The 17,142-nt window shown below is 52.8% G+C and overlaps 1 protein-coding gene across 5 annotated transcripts in view; it reads left to right on the forward strand.

Annotated features, from left to right (window-relative positions):
* Nucleotides 1-17,142, forward strand: part of LOC138251737 (long-chain-fatty-acid--CoA ligase ACSBG2-like) — a 359,144-nt gene that overhangs the window by 334,182 nt on the left and 7,820 nt on the right. For all 5 annotated transcript variants that reach the window (XM_069205674.1, XM_069205678.1, XM_069205675.1 and 2 more), the window contains one exon: nucleotides 11,089-11,228. In XM_069205674.1, the coding sequence (XP_069061775.1) occupies nucleotides 11,089-11,228 (140 nt within the window). The remainder of the gene's footprint in view (nucleotides 1-11,088; nucleotides 11,229-17,142) is intronic.

Here is a 17,142-nt window from a genome sequence, read left to right on the forward strand (position 1 = left end):
AGCTCTCTTCTTGCCTCTATTACAGGAGTTAAGACAGGATTTAAACTATGTATTGTTTTTTTAGCAGGATATTTAATTACTATGTATAGTAAAAGTAAAATCAATACATTAACTGAGTAAATATTTATTAGTTCTTTAACTTTTTGTTTGAGCTGCACTGTCTTACTTACCAGAAAAATTCTGAGGATATAATTCCTAATCAAAAACTGAAACTTTGTCATTTCTTTTCAAAACATGCCTACTAATTCAGAGTTTGCACACAAAAAAAAACCTGAAGTCTCTTAAGGAAGTCTGACAATCAGAAATTGAGAGAGGAGGATTGAAACTAGTTTAACATCAATAGTATACATAGTATAAATAGTACTACAAACGTACTACAAAATGCTATTCACAAGCCTAGGTGTGGAGTATATATGTGTGTTTAGATATATATATATATATATATATATATATATATATATGAACAGAGTGCGAGAGAGATATTTCAAACAAACTAAGGGGGTCATTCTGACCTCGGCGGTAAAATGCCCTTACCGCCGGTCATAAGACCGCCATAACACCGCCGCGGCCGCGGTCAACCGCCACGGTCATTCTGACCCACAACGGCCAAACCTCCAAAAATCCGTCCTCCACTGCAGCCCGCCACATCTGCGGGCAGCGATAAACTGGAGATGACCAAACCTCCACCGTCACGCCAACAGAAATACGCCCATGCCATTACGACCCACGAATCCACACGGCGGTCATTCAAACGCGGTATTCCATTGGCGCTACACACCGCCGCGGTCAGAATACACACACATCACCAAAACACAGCCACATTGGACAATTTGAAATACACACACCTGATACACATACACACACCACTCCCACACAATCAACCAACTATAAAACACACACCCACATCACCCACAAACCCCTGCGACCATAATTACTGAGAGAAGGAGAGAGAGACACAGCAGACAATCCATAGCAAGACACACTGAGGCACACTACACCATCACACACACCACATAGTAGCACAAAGCACCACTCACCAACATACTCCTCATCACATACACCACCCCACACCTCACCCACACCACCCCATGGCACCCCAAAGGCACCCACGCTTTTCGGACCAAGAACTCCGGGTCATGGTGGAGGAAATCCTAAGAGTGGAACCCCAGCTCTTCGGCTCGCAGGTGCAGCACACCAGTATAGCCAGGAAGGCGGAGCTATGGCAGCGGATCGTGGACAGGGTCAACGCGGTGGGACAGCATCCCAGGAATAGGGAGGACATCCGCAAAAGATGGAACGACCTACGGGGGAAGGTCCGATCGATGGTCTCCAGGCACAACATCGCGGTCCAGAAGACTGGCGGCGGACCCCCACCCACCCCTCCCGAATTTACATCGTGGGAGCAAGAGGTCTTGAACATCCTGCATCCTCAGGGCCTCGCTGGAGTAGCCGGAGGAATGGACTCTGGTAAGTCCCATCTCAACTACTATATCCCCCCCACCCCACCAGCATGCCAACCCACACCCCCACCCTCACCCCCAGCCCCCCAGCACACATTCTCCCTGACAATGTCTCACCAGCACAACCCACCCATCCCAACACCAACTCCTGCATGCCAACCCAAATCATGGGCACCCATCACCTAAGCATGACCACTGCACTAACCCCCCCCCCCACTAACTACCCTCACAACAACTCCCTCAAGGGAATGCCTGCACTGGGGGACAAGGGCACCCATAACACGCACGCTATTGCACACACAGAAACAATAACCAAACTCTCTTACCCCATGCAGGACCCGAACGACAACACACCAGCCAGGAGGGTCCAGAAGTGTCCATCCCACCACCGGAACAGGCCCACACTGAGGATAGCAGCTCTGTCGACAGTGAACCTGATGACCAGCCCGGACCATCAGGGACCTCTGGGCAGTCGGTTCCCCTCAGGCAGCCACAGGCCACACCAGACCCGACCCCCTCTGCCAACACCAGCACAGCTCCCACCCAGCGGGCCCATGCCTCTGTCTCTAGGACAGCTCAATCAGCGGTGTGTCTGCCACTACAGGGCACCCAGGCTAACCCAACACCCCAACAACAACAGGGACCTGGGGGCAGTGGTAGCGGGCACACCGTCCAGGGGACAGAGGCCGGGGGAAACCGGGCAGCTCGGAGGGCTGCTGTGCGACAGGGGGGGGAGGAGAGGCCCAGGGAACCCACTCTCCAAGAGGCCCTCACCACCATCATGGGGGCCTACCACCACTCCCAAGAGACGATGGCGACGGTACTGGCCAGGTTCACGGAGATCCAGGCACAGGAGGAGGAACGCTACATGGGGTTCAGGGAGGAGCTGAGAATCATCGGGACCGCAATGGGGACCATCGTCCTGGCCCTCAACAGGATAGAAGACGCGTTGCGGGACCATGTGGCACCACACAGGGCCCCTGTCACTAGCCCGGACCAGGAACAGCCTACCACCTCCGCTGGCGCTAGTCGACAGGAGGCCCCAACACCACGGCAGGCCACCAGAACCCCACCTCCTGCTGAATAACAACCACCCCGTAAGAGGAGCCTGAGATCCAAAAAAAAGACAGAGTAGGATGTCAAGACCCCCGCCAGCAGGACATACCCCCTGAACTCTTCCCACTGTCCCACATTGCCACCCTGTCCAACCATGAACTGCCTCTGCTCCATCCTTCCACAGGCAAAAGGACAATGCACCTGTGAGACTGAGAACTGGACTCTGCCATGGACATTACTCCACCCCCACCCATCACCCTTAGAATCATATGTACCAATATCTAGCCCTGTAAATAAATTACATATTGCACACAAATCAGTTTGGAGTCATGCTGTATTACTAGCAAATGTATTACATATTACTGTTCAATATCTGTTCTGTCAATTAGTGATGACAACATACCAATGTCAATACGCTGTAGTTCATGGGCAAACCAAGCAGAAGTCAGGCACTGCGTCATACAGCACTGAGAAGGGAAGGGAAAATCAAAAATTACCCAAAAATATCTGGTGGGAACTACAGAAAGTACAGATGCAGGAGGCTAGAAGCAATTGGGAAATGGCGTGGGTGATTCTTACCTGGGTGTTACTGGAAATACTGTTGTATCACTCTGTCCCTATTGTCTGTGTCGTCCTCTGAGTCTTCCTCCTCTTCACTCTCCACAGGCTCCACGGCTTCTACAACACCACCATCTGGACCATCCTCCTGCAGGAAAGGCACCTGGCGTCGCAAAGCCAGGTTGTGAAGCATACAGCACGCCACGATGATATGGCACACCTTCTTTGGTGAGTACATTAGGGATCCACCTGTCATATGCAGGCACCTAAACCTGGCCTTCAGGAGGCCAAAGGTTCGCTCAATCACCCTCCTAGTACGCCCATGGGCCTCATTGTAGCGTTCCTCTGCCCTTGTCCGGGGATTCCTCACTGGGGTCAGTAGCCACGGCAGGTTGGGGTAACCAGAGTCACCTATTAGCCACACACGTTGTCTCTGTAGCTGCTCCATCACATAGGGGATGCTGCTATTTCGCATCACATACGCGTCATGCACTGACCCTGGGAACTTGGCATTTACATGGGAGATGTACTGGTCAGCCAAACAGACCACCTGGACATTCATCGAATGATAATTTTTTCTGTTTCGGTACACCTGCTCATCGTCTTTTGGGGGTACCAAAGCCACATGGGTCCCATCAATGGCACCAATGATGTTGGGGATATGTCCAAGGGCATAGAAATCACCCTTCACTGTAGGCAAGTCACCCTCCTCGGGGAAAATGATGTAGCTCCGCATGAGTTTCATCAGGGCAGACAACACTCTGCTCAAAATCTTAGAAAACATAGGCTGAGACATTCCAGATGACATGGCCACTGTGGTCTGGAATGACCCACTGGCCAAAAAATGGAGGACTGACAAAACCTGCACCAGAGGGGGAATCCCTGTGGGTTGGCGGATGGGGGACATCAGGGCTGGCTCCAGCTGGGCACACAGTTCATGGATAGTGGCACGGTCAAGTCTGTATCGAAGTATTATATGGCGTTCTTCCATTGTCGACAGGTCCACCAGCGGTCGGTACACGCGAGGATTCCTCCTTCTCATCGCAAGTCCCAGCGGACGGTGCCTAGGAAGGACAACATGGAGCACAGAGTCAGCCAAACCACAGGAACGTACAGACAGCTTGCACAGTTAAAGAATGGCAATGGGTTGAAAGGCGTGTATGTGTGGCAATGCAAGGCCTAGGCCTGTGTGTCGCAGTCAAAATTAAGCGATGTAGGCCCTTGAAATGGCGGCTGCCTGACCTGTGAAGTGGGACAATGGGATGTGAGGTCAATGCGCTGGCGGGGCACACCGTGGCGGTAGGCGGTCGAAGACCGCGGCGCAAAGCCGCATTGGTTAACATTGAAGCCTATGGGTTTCAGGAGCCAATGACGAAGTGCGCCGGCGGTCGCGGTACGCACCGCCGCGGTACGCACCGCCGCGGGCGTGACCGCCATTTTCTATCTGCTTAATCACTCGAGACCTGATCATCCACAGGAGAGGACCTATACTGCAAGTGCTGCTGTGACCTCGGTCTGGAAGATACAATGGCTGCTGCGACTGGGGAAAGGGCCCCTGCCTTCACGTCTGAAGAGTTGGAGAAGCTCGTGGATGGGGTCCTCCCCCAGTATGCGCTACTCTACGGTCCTCCAGACCAACAAGTGAGTACACCGGGTGCACATGGAATGGGCTATGCCTGTGTGGATTGGGGTGGATGTAAGTTTGTGGGGTGGGGGGCGAATGAGGAGTGCAACGCCCGACAGATGAGAGCATGTGCCATATGGCAAAGTGGTTTGGGGGGGCCAATTACATCTAACATCTAAAGGTCATTGATGATTTCCTCCTTTCCACCCTGTACATGTCAAATAGGTCAGCGCCCATCAGAAGATCGAGATTTGGCGTGCCATCGCCAAGGAAGTCCGGAACTTGGGGGTCCACAACAGACGGGGCACCCACTGCCGCAAGAGGTGGGAGGACATCCGCCGCGGAACAAGGAAGACCGCAGAAACACTGCTGGGGATGGCCTCCCAACCTAGGAGGGGTGCCAGTCGCACCATGACCCCCCTGATGTCCCGGATCCTGGCGGTGGCCTACCCTGAATTGGATGGGCGCTTTAAGACATCACAGCAGACACAAGGGGGTGAGTATCAGCACATTCTCCTATCTTTCTGCGCAGTGGAGGCGTCTGGGTGGGGGAGGAGGGCTGTGGGTGACATTAGGCCAGGGCGCTTTCTGTAGTGTAGTCCTCTCCCTTAGGCATGGCCCTGTGCCCCCGGCCCCCACCTCGGTAGGGTGACAAGTACAGCCATTGAAGGTCCAGCGTCTCCCATGTGCGCGTTTGACGTCTCTTGGCCTGTTGTCTTAGTCAGTAGTACTGAGTAGTGTACCCCGAATGCGCGGCTTAGTGCATTAGGCACCTGTGTCTGTCCTCTCCGCCAACGGTGTTGACATTGCATGCACTCAACCTGGTCTTCTTTTTTCTCCCCCCACCCTTTCTCTTCATCTTCTTGTGCATGTGTGCATTAGCATCATCAGGCGGAGGAGATTTGGCATCGGAGCACGAGGGAGCTGCAGGACACAAGGCCCCGGTGGGCCCAGGAACAGACACCGAGGGCACCAGTGATCCGGAGGGCGAGGGGAGCACCACAACGGGGACCGCTGGTGAGAGCAGCGAAAGCGACACGTCCTCGGATGGGAGCTCCCTAGGGGTGGCGGCAACATCCGTGCCCCCCGCCTCTACAGGTACAGCCGCCACCCAGCGCACCAGCCCCGCCCTCCCAGCAGCCCCTCAGTCTTCGCTCCGTGCCGGTTCACCCAGGAAGGCGCGCGTCTCCTTCGCCCCAGGCACCTCAGCCCCTGCCCCTGTTGCCCCTGCTGCCCTCAGTGCGGAGCTCATTGACCTGGTAAGGACGCTCATTGTTGGGCAGACGACCCTTTTGAATGCCATCCAGGGTGTGCAAAGGGAGGTGCAACAGAGCAATGCGTACCTGGAGGGCATTCATTCGGGTCAGGCTGCCCATCAACGAGCGTTCACTGCTCTGGCCTCAGCACTGACGCAGCCATTGTCCCTGTTTCCAGCCTCCCTCTTCTTACTGCCTCCAGCCTTTCTCTGTCTCCTGTTCCTCAGCCTATCCCATCCACACCATCAGACCAGCCTGCACACACCTCAACACCCAAGAGCAGCTCATCCAAACACAAGCACCACAGATCCCACAAACACTCACCCAAGCAACACCCAGATGCAGACATGCCAACAGCCACTGCCACCCCTGTGTCCCCCTCCTCCTCGTCTCCCTCCTCCCTCCCTGTGACGTCTACACTCACACCTGCATGCACCCCAACATCAGCCAGTGCTTCCATCACCACCTCACCCTCCAGGACAGTCCACACTCGTGCAGTCACCACCCCCACTGCCATTTACACGTCCCCTGTGTCCTCTCCCACTGTGTCTGTCACCCCCTCTTCCAAGACACACAAACGCAGGCAGACACCCACCCAACAGCCATCCACCTCACGACAGCCTACAGCACCAGCACCTTCACCCAATGACAGCACACCTGACTCTCCTACAACCACCTCCTCTACCTCCACTTCCATCTCCACTTCTCCTACCCTTTACCTTGGCCCTAAAAAACTTTTCCTGGCTAACCTTAACCTCTTTCCCCCGATGAGCTCCCCCATCCATCTTCAAAGAGTCCCAAGAGCACCGCAGCCACCACCAGCCCAGCTTCGGGTGTCACTGTTGTGCCTGGGTTCTGGAGCCCACCCTTTGCCAGCAGTGACACATCGATCAGCAGCAAGGACACGTCCAGCCCCCCCCCCGGCAAGAGGACCCGCAAAGACAAGGGCCGCCGTGCGAGGACCGACAGGGCTGCCCCCAAGGAGCAATGTGCGGCCACTTCACCACCCACACCATGTAGGGGAGGCAAGGGCCCGAGAGCCCCATCAAAGGAGCGGAAGGGCAGCAGGAGCGCGGAGAAGGTGGACCCCACATGCCACATCCCAGCTGGGAAGGAGGACACTAAGGAGGCCAGGAGTCGGTCCTCGAAGGGTCCAGAAACGTCACAGTCCGAGGGCGACTGAGCAGGGGGTCCAGGCCAGGTCTGGCTCCCTTGACCTGCTGGATGAGCACCGCTGAACAGGGCCCGCGGTGCAGAAGAGCACCGCTGAACAGGGCCCCGCCGTGGAGGAGAGCACCGCTGAACAGGGCCCGCGGTGCAGAAGAGCACCGCAGAACAGGGCCCGCGGTGCAGAAGAGCACCGCTGAACAGGGCCCGCAGTGGAGATAGGCACCGCTGAACAGGGCCCCGCCGTGGAGAAGAGCACCGCTGAACAGGGCCCGCCGTGGAGATAGGCACCGCTGAACAGGGCCCCGCCGTGGAGAAGAGCACCGCTGAACAGGGCCCGCGGTGCAGAAGAGCACCGCTGAACAGGGCCCCGCCGTGGAGAAGAGCACCGCTGAACAGGGCCCGCGGTGCAGAAGAGCACTGCTGAACAGGGCCCCGCCGTGGAGAAGAGCACCGCTGAACAGGGCCCGCGGTGCAGAAGAGCACCGCTGAACAGGGCCCGCCGTGGAGATAGGCACCGCTGAACAGGGCCCCGCCGTGCAGAAGAGCACCGCTGAACAGGGCCCGCCGTGGAGATAGGCACCGCTGAACAGGGCCCCGCCGTGGAGAAGAGCACCACTGAACAGGGCCCCGCCGTGGAGAAGAGCACCGCTGAACAGGGCCCCGCCGTGGAGAAGAGCACCGTTGAACAGGGCCCGCGGTGCAGAAGAGCACTGCTGAACAGGGCCCGCCGTGGAGATAGGCATCGCTGAACAGGGCCCCGCCGTGCAGAAGAGCACCGCTGAACAGGGCCCGCCGTGGAGATAGGCACCGCTGAACAGGGCCCCGCTGTGGAGAAGAGCACCGCTGAACAGGGCCCGCCGTGGAGATAGGCACCGCTGAACAGGGCCCCGCCGTGGAGAAGAGCACCGCTGAACAGGGCCCGCGGTGCAGAAGAGCACTGCTGAACAGGGCCCCGCCGTGGAGAAGAGCACCGCTGAACAGGGCCCGCGGTGCAGAAGAGCACCGCTGAACAGGGCCCGCCGTGGAGATAGGCACCGCTGAACAGGGCCCCGCCGTGCAGAAGAGCACCGCTGAACAGGGCCCGCCGTGGAGATAGGCACCGCTGAACAGGGCCCCGCCGTGGAGAAGAGCACCGCTGAACAGGGCCCGCGGTGCAGAAGAGCACCGCTGAACAGGGCCCCGCCGTCTCAAGCACCACTCTGCTGGGCACCGCCGTCTCAAGCACCGCTCCGCTGGGCCCTTCCTCTCAAGCACCGCTCCGCTGGGCCCTTCCTCTCAAGCACCGCTCCGCTGGGCCCTTCCTCTCAAGCACCGCTCCGCTGGGCACTGCCGTCTCAAGCACCGCTCCGCTGGGCCCTTCCTCTCAAGCACCGCTCCGCTGGGCCCTTCCTCTCAAGCACCGCTCCGCTGGGCACCGCCGTCTCAAGCACCGCTCCGCTGGGCCCTTCCTCTGAAGCACCGCTCCGCTGGGCACCGCCGTCTCAAGCACCGCTCCGCTGGGCCCTTCCTCTGAAGCACCGCTCCGCTGGGCCCTTCCTCTCAAGCACCGCTCCGCTGGGCCCTTCCTCTCAAGCACTGCTCCGCTGGGCACCGCCGTCTCAAGCACCGCTCCGCTGGGCCCTTCCTCTCAAGCACCGCTCCGCTGGGCACCGGCGTCTCAAGCACCGCTCCGCTGGGCCCTTCCTCTCAAGCACCGCTCCGCTGGGCCCTTCCTCTCAAGCACCGCTCCGCTGGGCACCGGCGTCTCAAGCACCGCTCCGCTGGGCCCTTCCTCTCAAGCACCGCTCCGCTGGGCCCTTCCTCTCAAGCACCGCTCCGCTGGGCACCGCCGTCTCAAGCACTGCTCCGCTGGGCCCTTCCTCTCAAGCACCGCTCCGCTGGGCCCTTCCTCTCAAGCACCGCTCCGCTGGGCACCGCCGTCTCAAGCACCGCTCCGCTGGGCCCTTCCTCTGAAGCACCGCTCCGCTGGGCCCTTCCTCTGAAGCACCGCTCCGCTGGGCCCTTCCTCTCAAGCACCGCTCCGCTGGGCCCTTCCTTTCAAGCACCGCTCCGCTGGGCACCGCCGTCTCAAGCACCGCTCCGCTGGGCCCTTCCTCTCAAGCACCGCTCCGCTGGGCACCGGCGTCTCAAGCACCGCTCCGCTGGGCCCTTCCTCCAAGCACCGCTCCGCTGGGCACCGGCGTCTCAAGCACCGCTCCGCTGGGCCCTTTCTCTGAAGCACCGCTCCGCTGGGCCCTTCCTCTCAAGCACCGCTCCGCTGGGCCCTTCCTCTCAAGCACCGCTCTGCTGGGCACCGCCGTCTCAAGCACCGCTCCGCTGGGCCCTTCCTCTCAAGCACCGCTCCGCTGGGCACCGGCGTCTCAAGCACCGCTCCGCTGGGCCCTTCCTCTCAAGCACCGCTCCGCTGGGCACCGCCGTCTCAAGCACCGTTTATGGTTCACTGTGCCCACCATGCCTCCTCCTTGACCAGTGGAGACTGTCATCAACCTGATGGACTGTGGCTTTGCACTCCCCAGGATGGTCCAGTGGGCAGCCCACCCACTGTAGAGACATTGAGAGACTGTGGCTTTGCACTCCCCAGGATTGTCCAGTGGGCAGCCCACCCACTGTAGAGACATTGAGAGACTGTGGCTTTGCACTCCCCAAGATGGTCCAGTGGGCAGCCCACCCACTGTAGAGACATTGAGAGACTGTGGCTTTGCACTCCCCAGGATGGTCCAGTGGGCATGGTGGCTCCTCGTGGATCTGGCGTCGTGGACTCATGTGGCTGTGGTGCCCCCCCCTTCCCTTCCCCCTGAGGTGCCTGTAGTTTTTACATCTGATGCCCCTGCAGTGTTCTCTCCAAAGGACTCAGGTCTCCTGTGTGGGCTTTGCCCTTATTTCTCAAGACTTTGGCCCACGGACATGCTGAATTCGTAGGATGTGCAGGACTTGGTACTTCAGTTATACGCTGATGTGTATGTCATTAGTTTTGTTGTGAATATCTTTCATGGTTGTACGATAATTTTCTGGAGCTTTTTGGTACATAAATATTTATTCCAAATATGATTATGTCCTAGCATTTTTCAGGGGTGTTTGGGTGGTGTCACTGTGACTTGGTGCTCTGCATTGGTGAGTACATAGTTGGGGGGGGTCGCATATGTGTGTGCCCGTAACCTTTCGTCCTCCCCCTCCCGTGTGTCGTAGGTGCAGTACTCACCGTTGTCGTCTGCGCCGGACTTCGTACTCGTGGTAGATGAGAAGGTAGACGAGAGCAGGTAGGATGTTTAATTCGGGTTTCATGCTGTCCTCCTTCCTCCTGGAGTGCGTAGTGGTGAGCGTTTTCCCGTCCGTAGTCTGTTTCCGCTGTGTTTTTATCAGCGGTGCTCCCGCCCCGGAAAAGGTGGCGTATTGGTGAGTTGGAATAGTGTGGGCGGTACATTGTCTGCCGCCTGTCTGTTGGCGGTGACCGCCGCGCTGTTTGTTTGTATCGCCGTGGCCGTCGGAGTGTTAAGGTGGCTGTCTGTGTTGGCGGTTCCCGCCAGGCTCAGAATCCCATTTTTTTTACCGCCAGCCTGTTGGCGGGTTGGCCGCCGCTTTAACACCGACCGCCAGGGTTAGAATCACCCCCTAAATCTCTTCTTGCATTTACAAATCCTGCTGTATGATGCATTGTTTGTCAGTCAAAGGAAGTGTCTGAATATCGCAAGGCAGATTTTAAATGTCTTACACTTTGAAAATGAACAGAGAAGATAACAAACACAACATTACTATCTGTGGTAAATGCAACATCAAACATTCAACACAGATGAAAGACCCTTGGTAAGGTACTTATGAGGCCAGGAGTGACAGATAGGAACCAGGTTTGTCACGTGCCGGGTTTCTTCACTACAGTGCATTATTTGCAAGTATCATTTTCCAGTGGTTGCCAGGACTGGCTGGCTTTGCACTATATCCTCAACATGTGGTCTCTGGTTGTCTGCAGAGCTCATCATCACCGCAGGGGGAGAGAACATTCCGCTGGTTCTAATTGAAACCGCTGTGAAGGACGAGTTGCCGATTATCAGTAATGCCATGCTGGTCGGAGACAAGAGGAAGTTCCTGTCTATGCTGCTTACATTGAAGGTGAGAATGGTTGTGAACACACATGTGGCTTAGAGCATGTTGGGAGATCTTTCTGTGCTGGACAGGTCTGTCTTCTATAAACTACTTCTTAGGACAGGTACTACCCCATGAGCCGTCACCCGCTACTTAGTGTTCGCAGTCACTTGGGAATGTTACAGACTAACTGGCACATGCTCGTCCCTTTCCTCCTATATATTTATGTTATTGGTGGTGTTAATATAGCATAGGCCTAGATCCAGAGGGCAGCAGTACTACGTGAACAGCAACTAGGTGCATAAGCTGTAAGTAATAATATGCCTACACAGAGAACTTAATAACAACATACAAAAATCATGCATAGGAACACATCACTTCAATGGGGGACTATGGTGGAGGAGAAACACAGCAAGGCAGGAGAAGCTAGTGGGTGGGGGCGATATCGACTAGGAAGTTAGGAAGAGTCATGTTTTTAGACCTTTGCTGAATTGCACCAGTGACTAAGGCCTGAGGTGCAGAGATAGGCAACTCTGGAGTTGTTTTTTTATATATTTTTATTTTAATATTTACAAATAAACACACAATTGCACAAGCAGTATAAAACATCACTTAGGACCACAGACTATCATTCACCCCCACATGGAACATACAGCTTGTTTCTTTAATCCCTGTTCAATGAGAGAGGTGCATCATATTGCCCTTTATCTTCCCCCTCTTGAGTGTCTATGGTGTAGTAAGTTCTCCATCTCTGCCCAAGATCTTGGGGGCCAGGGTCCTGCCTGTAGTGCCAGCCATAGTTAAACAGGTATGTGTAACCTTGGAGTGAACAGTTAAGTTGGTTCTGCGCCAAGCGCCATATACTTTTGATATGCGGATATAGGCACTCTGACCTTCCTCCCTGATTGACAGATCGATGTCTGTGGTTAGGCGTGAGGGGGGCTCTGAGGCCCTGAGAGACTTGTACCCAGACAACCGGTTTATTACATTATCTGACACCATGGCCTCCTTTGACTTGGGCTAGTAGCAATTTCTTCAGTATGCTAATATATCAGCGATGGCCCGTGCAATTTGGCCATCCTTTCCGGAGGCACCTTTGGAGTCTCGGATTCTGGTGTCCTTGCTGAACTTGGGAGGTGAATGTAGACTGATTTCTGACCTCTACAGGGCCCCGAGGGAGGACTTACCTACTGATGAGCTCCCCGTGCACAAAAGATGGCACAATCTACTGGGGACAGCTCTATCGCCCACGAGGGGGTCCAGACCGTTTCTTCTAATCACCGCATTATCAGGTGCACCTGTCGCCCATTACCTTACACAGTATATACCCCTCTAGACCCACCTCCTGTCCCAGGTGCAACCATGCAGATGCAGACTTCATTTATATGATATGGGGCTGTAGATGCATAAATGGACATTGGGACGAGATTCTGGCCTCCCTGGGTGGGGCCACTGGGTGGGCCACCCCCTGGGATATAGGGCAGTCCTTCTGGTGACAGGAACCCATTTGAAAGAACAAGAAGTTAAGTATGAATTTCCTAGTGCTGCGGCTCACATTGGCCAAGCATAAGACAGCTAACCGATAGTTGCCCCGAGGGGACCAACATTTGCTGAGTGAAAGAGTGACATGGCTGAATGGACAAATGTGTAAGAGTGCCATATGTGGAAAAACTCACAGGTTTGATAAACTTGTGGATGACCCACGGGCTTGGGCTGAGATGCTCACTGAGTTGTTGGATCCCCTGGATGCTCCTCCTCCATGAACTGTGCTGAGTGTGGAAAGTGGGCCTATACAAGGAGATGGGGAAGGGGTCAGGGTCTCCGGGAGTAGGGGAGGGAGGCTGTGGTCGAGCTTAGTTCAGGAATTTGATATGTCTTACCTCCTGTTATGCTGTGGTGTGACTGGGAACAGTTGATAGGGTCCTGGGTGGGATGGGGTTCCTTCTCGTTTGTGAACGCACATTGCTATGTTTGCATTATGTCATCATGCTGATTTTTGTTACTATTATGTCTTGATGATGTTGAAAGGCAACACAAACCTATACTATAAAAAAGGCTCTACATCTCCCCCATACCTTGAGAAATGTTCTGGGGCAGCCTCACCCCTCAAACACCATTTTCTCTGCTGTCATACACATATCCATGCCAACCAGCCACTGCTCTTTATTAGGGCATTGCTGAGACCCCCAATTCTTGGCAATGCCTCTTTGCTACCTCAAATCCCAGCAGGCATAACATCAGCTGAGCTCGCAGGAGATCTTCTCACAGGGGATCCTGAGCACAGCAAACTGCAGGAAATATCCTGGCCCAATATAACAGGTAATTCAGCAAGTATTTCCTCCCAGTCACTTTTACCTCTGGATATTGCCAAAGAGCATAAAGGAAAGTGGCCTCTGCCCTGTTTCAACTAACACATGTGGAAGTTTGAACTTTCTCCATCCTATATAGTTTGCTCCTATGTAGTACACCCTATGTCAGATTATAAGTTAAATCAGTTGCAGATGGAATTTATTGCCACCTCGCTTGGGTATATGAATTCTCCTTCCCAGTTAAAATCCTTCATCTCACCTAGATCCCTTTCCCAGTTTGCATTCAGTTTCCAGAAAATGCCTGGTTTATTGTTAAGAGGCGTCCTATAAATCACGGACAATGCTCTTGATCGTCTCCATAAGCACTTTGCCTTTGAAGGGCATGTAACCTTGTAGTTGCATCCAGTCAATTCTTTCTGCCCCCATAGTGTGCCGGAGCTGTATTTGTAATACTGCGTGTAGAAGGCATCCAATTGTTTCTGTAGGTCATGAAATTATTTTGGCCTCTCTCTACCCGCAGCATCCCCCACCTTGATTAATCAGCTCAAAGCCATGGAAGCCTGTCAGCTTGGAGACTTCCCTTAGTTTCTCTCCTCTTCAAAAGGTATCTGCCTTGTTATCACTTTTCACACTCCCACACATTTATTGGGTTTGCCCCAGGCTGCTAGAACAGTTCTAGTGGTCCCAGCAACATCTCCTTCCCCTCCTACCATAAAGATTGTGGGAGTGAGAGTTGAGCTGCAGTAGGATTCTGGTTCTCGGTTCTGGTCACTGTGTCACCTCTGGGCGTGTACTCCCAGTTGTAAACTGTAAGCTGATCGATAGTCTGAAACATGATCCTTGGCTTCCTTCCTCCCCACAACAAGCTTTGTGGAGTATTGTCTAGTCGATGAAGAAAAGATTCCGGAGATCTCAGAGAGAATGTTTAGTAAAACCTACAAAAGCTTAGCGAGCAATATCCTTGTCAAGATAGCTGCCCTTCCCATTACTGTAAGGGGAAGGAAGGCATAGCAACTCCTGCCTTTGTGCGTCTGCCTGGAACTCCTGCAGCCTTAACTGCAAGTTGTGTTTCATAAAACCTCAAATTATCGGGTGTTACATAGATACCATAGAATTTAAACCCATCGTCCACCACCTGGAGACCTCCACCAGTTAGATCATCCTCATCCCGATCCTTAGTTTTAAACAGTTTAGATTTAGTTCAATTTTTTTCAATTCCATATATGTATGCAACTTTTTGCCTTCTATGGCAAAAAAGTATGCTTGGTTGTGCGTTCTTTGGAACTTTTCTAAATTGCAGTAGGCAGTCTCCCTCCTCACGGACCAACACTAGCCCATCAGGGTGAACCTCAGAAGTCAAATTAACCTGAGCTCTACCCCCTGGTTACTATGGCACAGAGCAAACAGGCTTAACTTAGCTTAATGTGTATTGTATTTATGCAGTACCAAAACAGTAATAAAATCAAAATATAAAACAATAAAAATGTCAACCCAAATTAGAAACACAGAGTAAATTTTATTAAACAATTTCACCCCAAAACAAACAAATTCAATACAGGGAACCAGAGATGGGAGTTTTATAAGTTTTAATTGGAAGTAGTGCCAATGATAGTTTATGGTGGTGGTAGACCAGGATCTAGTTGCAATTTGAGGGAGATCACAATGGATCCCAATGTCAGATACACCAAGCGGGACAGCCCGGTGAAGGATTTTACCTATTGGAAGCCAGAATCTTTCATCAAGGCAAGACAACAGGCTGTATCTGGGGAGGTCTCACCTGAAGGTGTTTCCATTTTTCTTTATTTGTAAAAGAGCAGACTTCAGCTTGCTTTTTTACAAGTCAATGAAGTTCCAGGGTAGACCTTTCTACAACGGAAGAAAAACCCCTCCCCACACCCAGACGATTGTCCCTGCTATGGGAACAGTTTTCATGCCTCATTAAGGACAAGCACTGGCAGTCAGTAGGATAATGCAAATCCGGGCGTGTAAAGGGTAACTTCCTAAAAGGTACTTTTTATAAATATTTAATGAAATACTGACTTTACCATTAAATTGGAGTTATACTAAATGTTAAAAGTGGTTTTTGAATTAGCTTTGCAGCTGTTTCCTATCAAAAGTTACAGATTAAACTTGGAGTGGAAGAGCATGCCAATTTTAATTTTGAACATGTTCCACTTTTGAATATCAGACATCCTAATTTGTGTACCTAAGGGTGACTTATTAATACATAAAAGTAGGGCTACAGGTTTGTCAGCAAGGGTTATTTTTACAGATTTGTACAGCAAGTTTTGGGCTGCTGCAGTCAGGCTACAGAGGATATAACTACGCCATGTTATCCCTGTCACTTTAGTGCATGACATAATAAGTGCTGCAGTCCACAGGTGCCATTTACCTTCGCATGCCATTGCTGTATTTGCTGCACCATATACTATGATCTTGCAGTAAAGTTAAATATGCCTATATGGGTAAGCCAGTTCAACCATGTTTATAGGGGGTATTAACACTTGACCCTTGTTTAGCAGGGGTAAATTGTAAAGAGTTTCAAGCCTGGAAAAATGGGGGCCATAAAAATCGCTACGTTTGGGGTGACTATGTAGAAAATGTGAACTTACTACACTCCTGTACAGCGGAAGACACCAGATGTTTGACATTCCGAGGCAAAGTGGTCAGATTTTCTCACATGCAGTGCTTTAGAGATCACAGAGAAGACGTTGTAAAAGATGCTGACAGGGAGAGAGAGACAATGCACGTCTTTTAAAGTAGAGGTGATGTGTTCAAACTCACTTTAAAACATAATCCTAGATTTGTAAGGTGCGGTAAATCACGGGTGAGGGTCTCAAGGCACTGAAGTGTAGGCATGTGGAGATTAAGGGTCTGATATGGAGACTGATGAGTGGGTTACTCCCTCACAACGGTGACGGATATTCCCGTCTGCGGAAATCTAAATCCCATAGGAAATTATGGGATTCAGATTTCGGCGGACAGGATATCCATCCCCATTGTGACAGAATAACCCATCTGCCAATATCTAAATCAGACCCTAAGTGATTTGCCCAGACTCACAGGATGTTGAGCTGATGCCAAGACTCGAACCTGGTTCCCCCAGCTCCGAAGTTGACAGCTCTGGCTGTTAAGCCGGCTTCTCTCCTTTGGTTAGTGAGAAGTGTAGCCGCAGGATGAAGACGTTTGTTTCTAAGTGGTGTTTATGAAGGCTATGGCAGATCAGTGAGTAAAATATTGCCTTTGTGTATGTATGATAGACTGAGTACCTGCACACTGGTCTGGAAGGGAATACCAGATTTATTGTGTGCAGATTGCCATGTGCCATTTCTGAAGGATAGACAGAGGTCAATGGGAAAACTCAGGGTTGTATGAGAGGGTGGAACCAGTCAAACTCAAGCTTAGTTGGATATGTTGAAAAAAATCTGCAGCTATCAATAATTGTATAAGGTACAGGCAGGTTCAGACATTGTGGATTACATTAGCTGGCAGCATTTTAAGATAAAAATAAGTATTGGTGGTGCTACCCACCAGTACGCCCCAGGCCGTTATGTCATATTGTTTGTAGTGAACACTCACTGGCTCTGCGTGGACGATGAACATCATGAGGGAGAGAACAAAACCCTGTGGAT

Source organism: Pleurodeles waltl, chromosome 1_2, assembly GCF_031143425.1.
Source record: "Pleurodeles waltl isolate 20211129_DDA chromosome 1_2, aPleWal1.hap1.20221129, whole genome shotgun sequence".
Taxonomy (NCBI): domain Eukaryota; kingdom Metazoa; phylum Chordata; class Amphibia; order Caudata; family Salamandridae; genus Pleurodeles; species Pleurodeles waltl.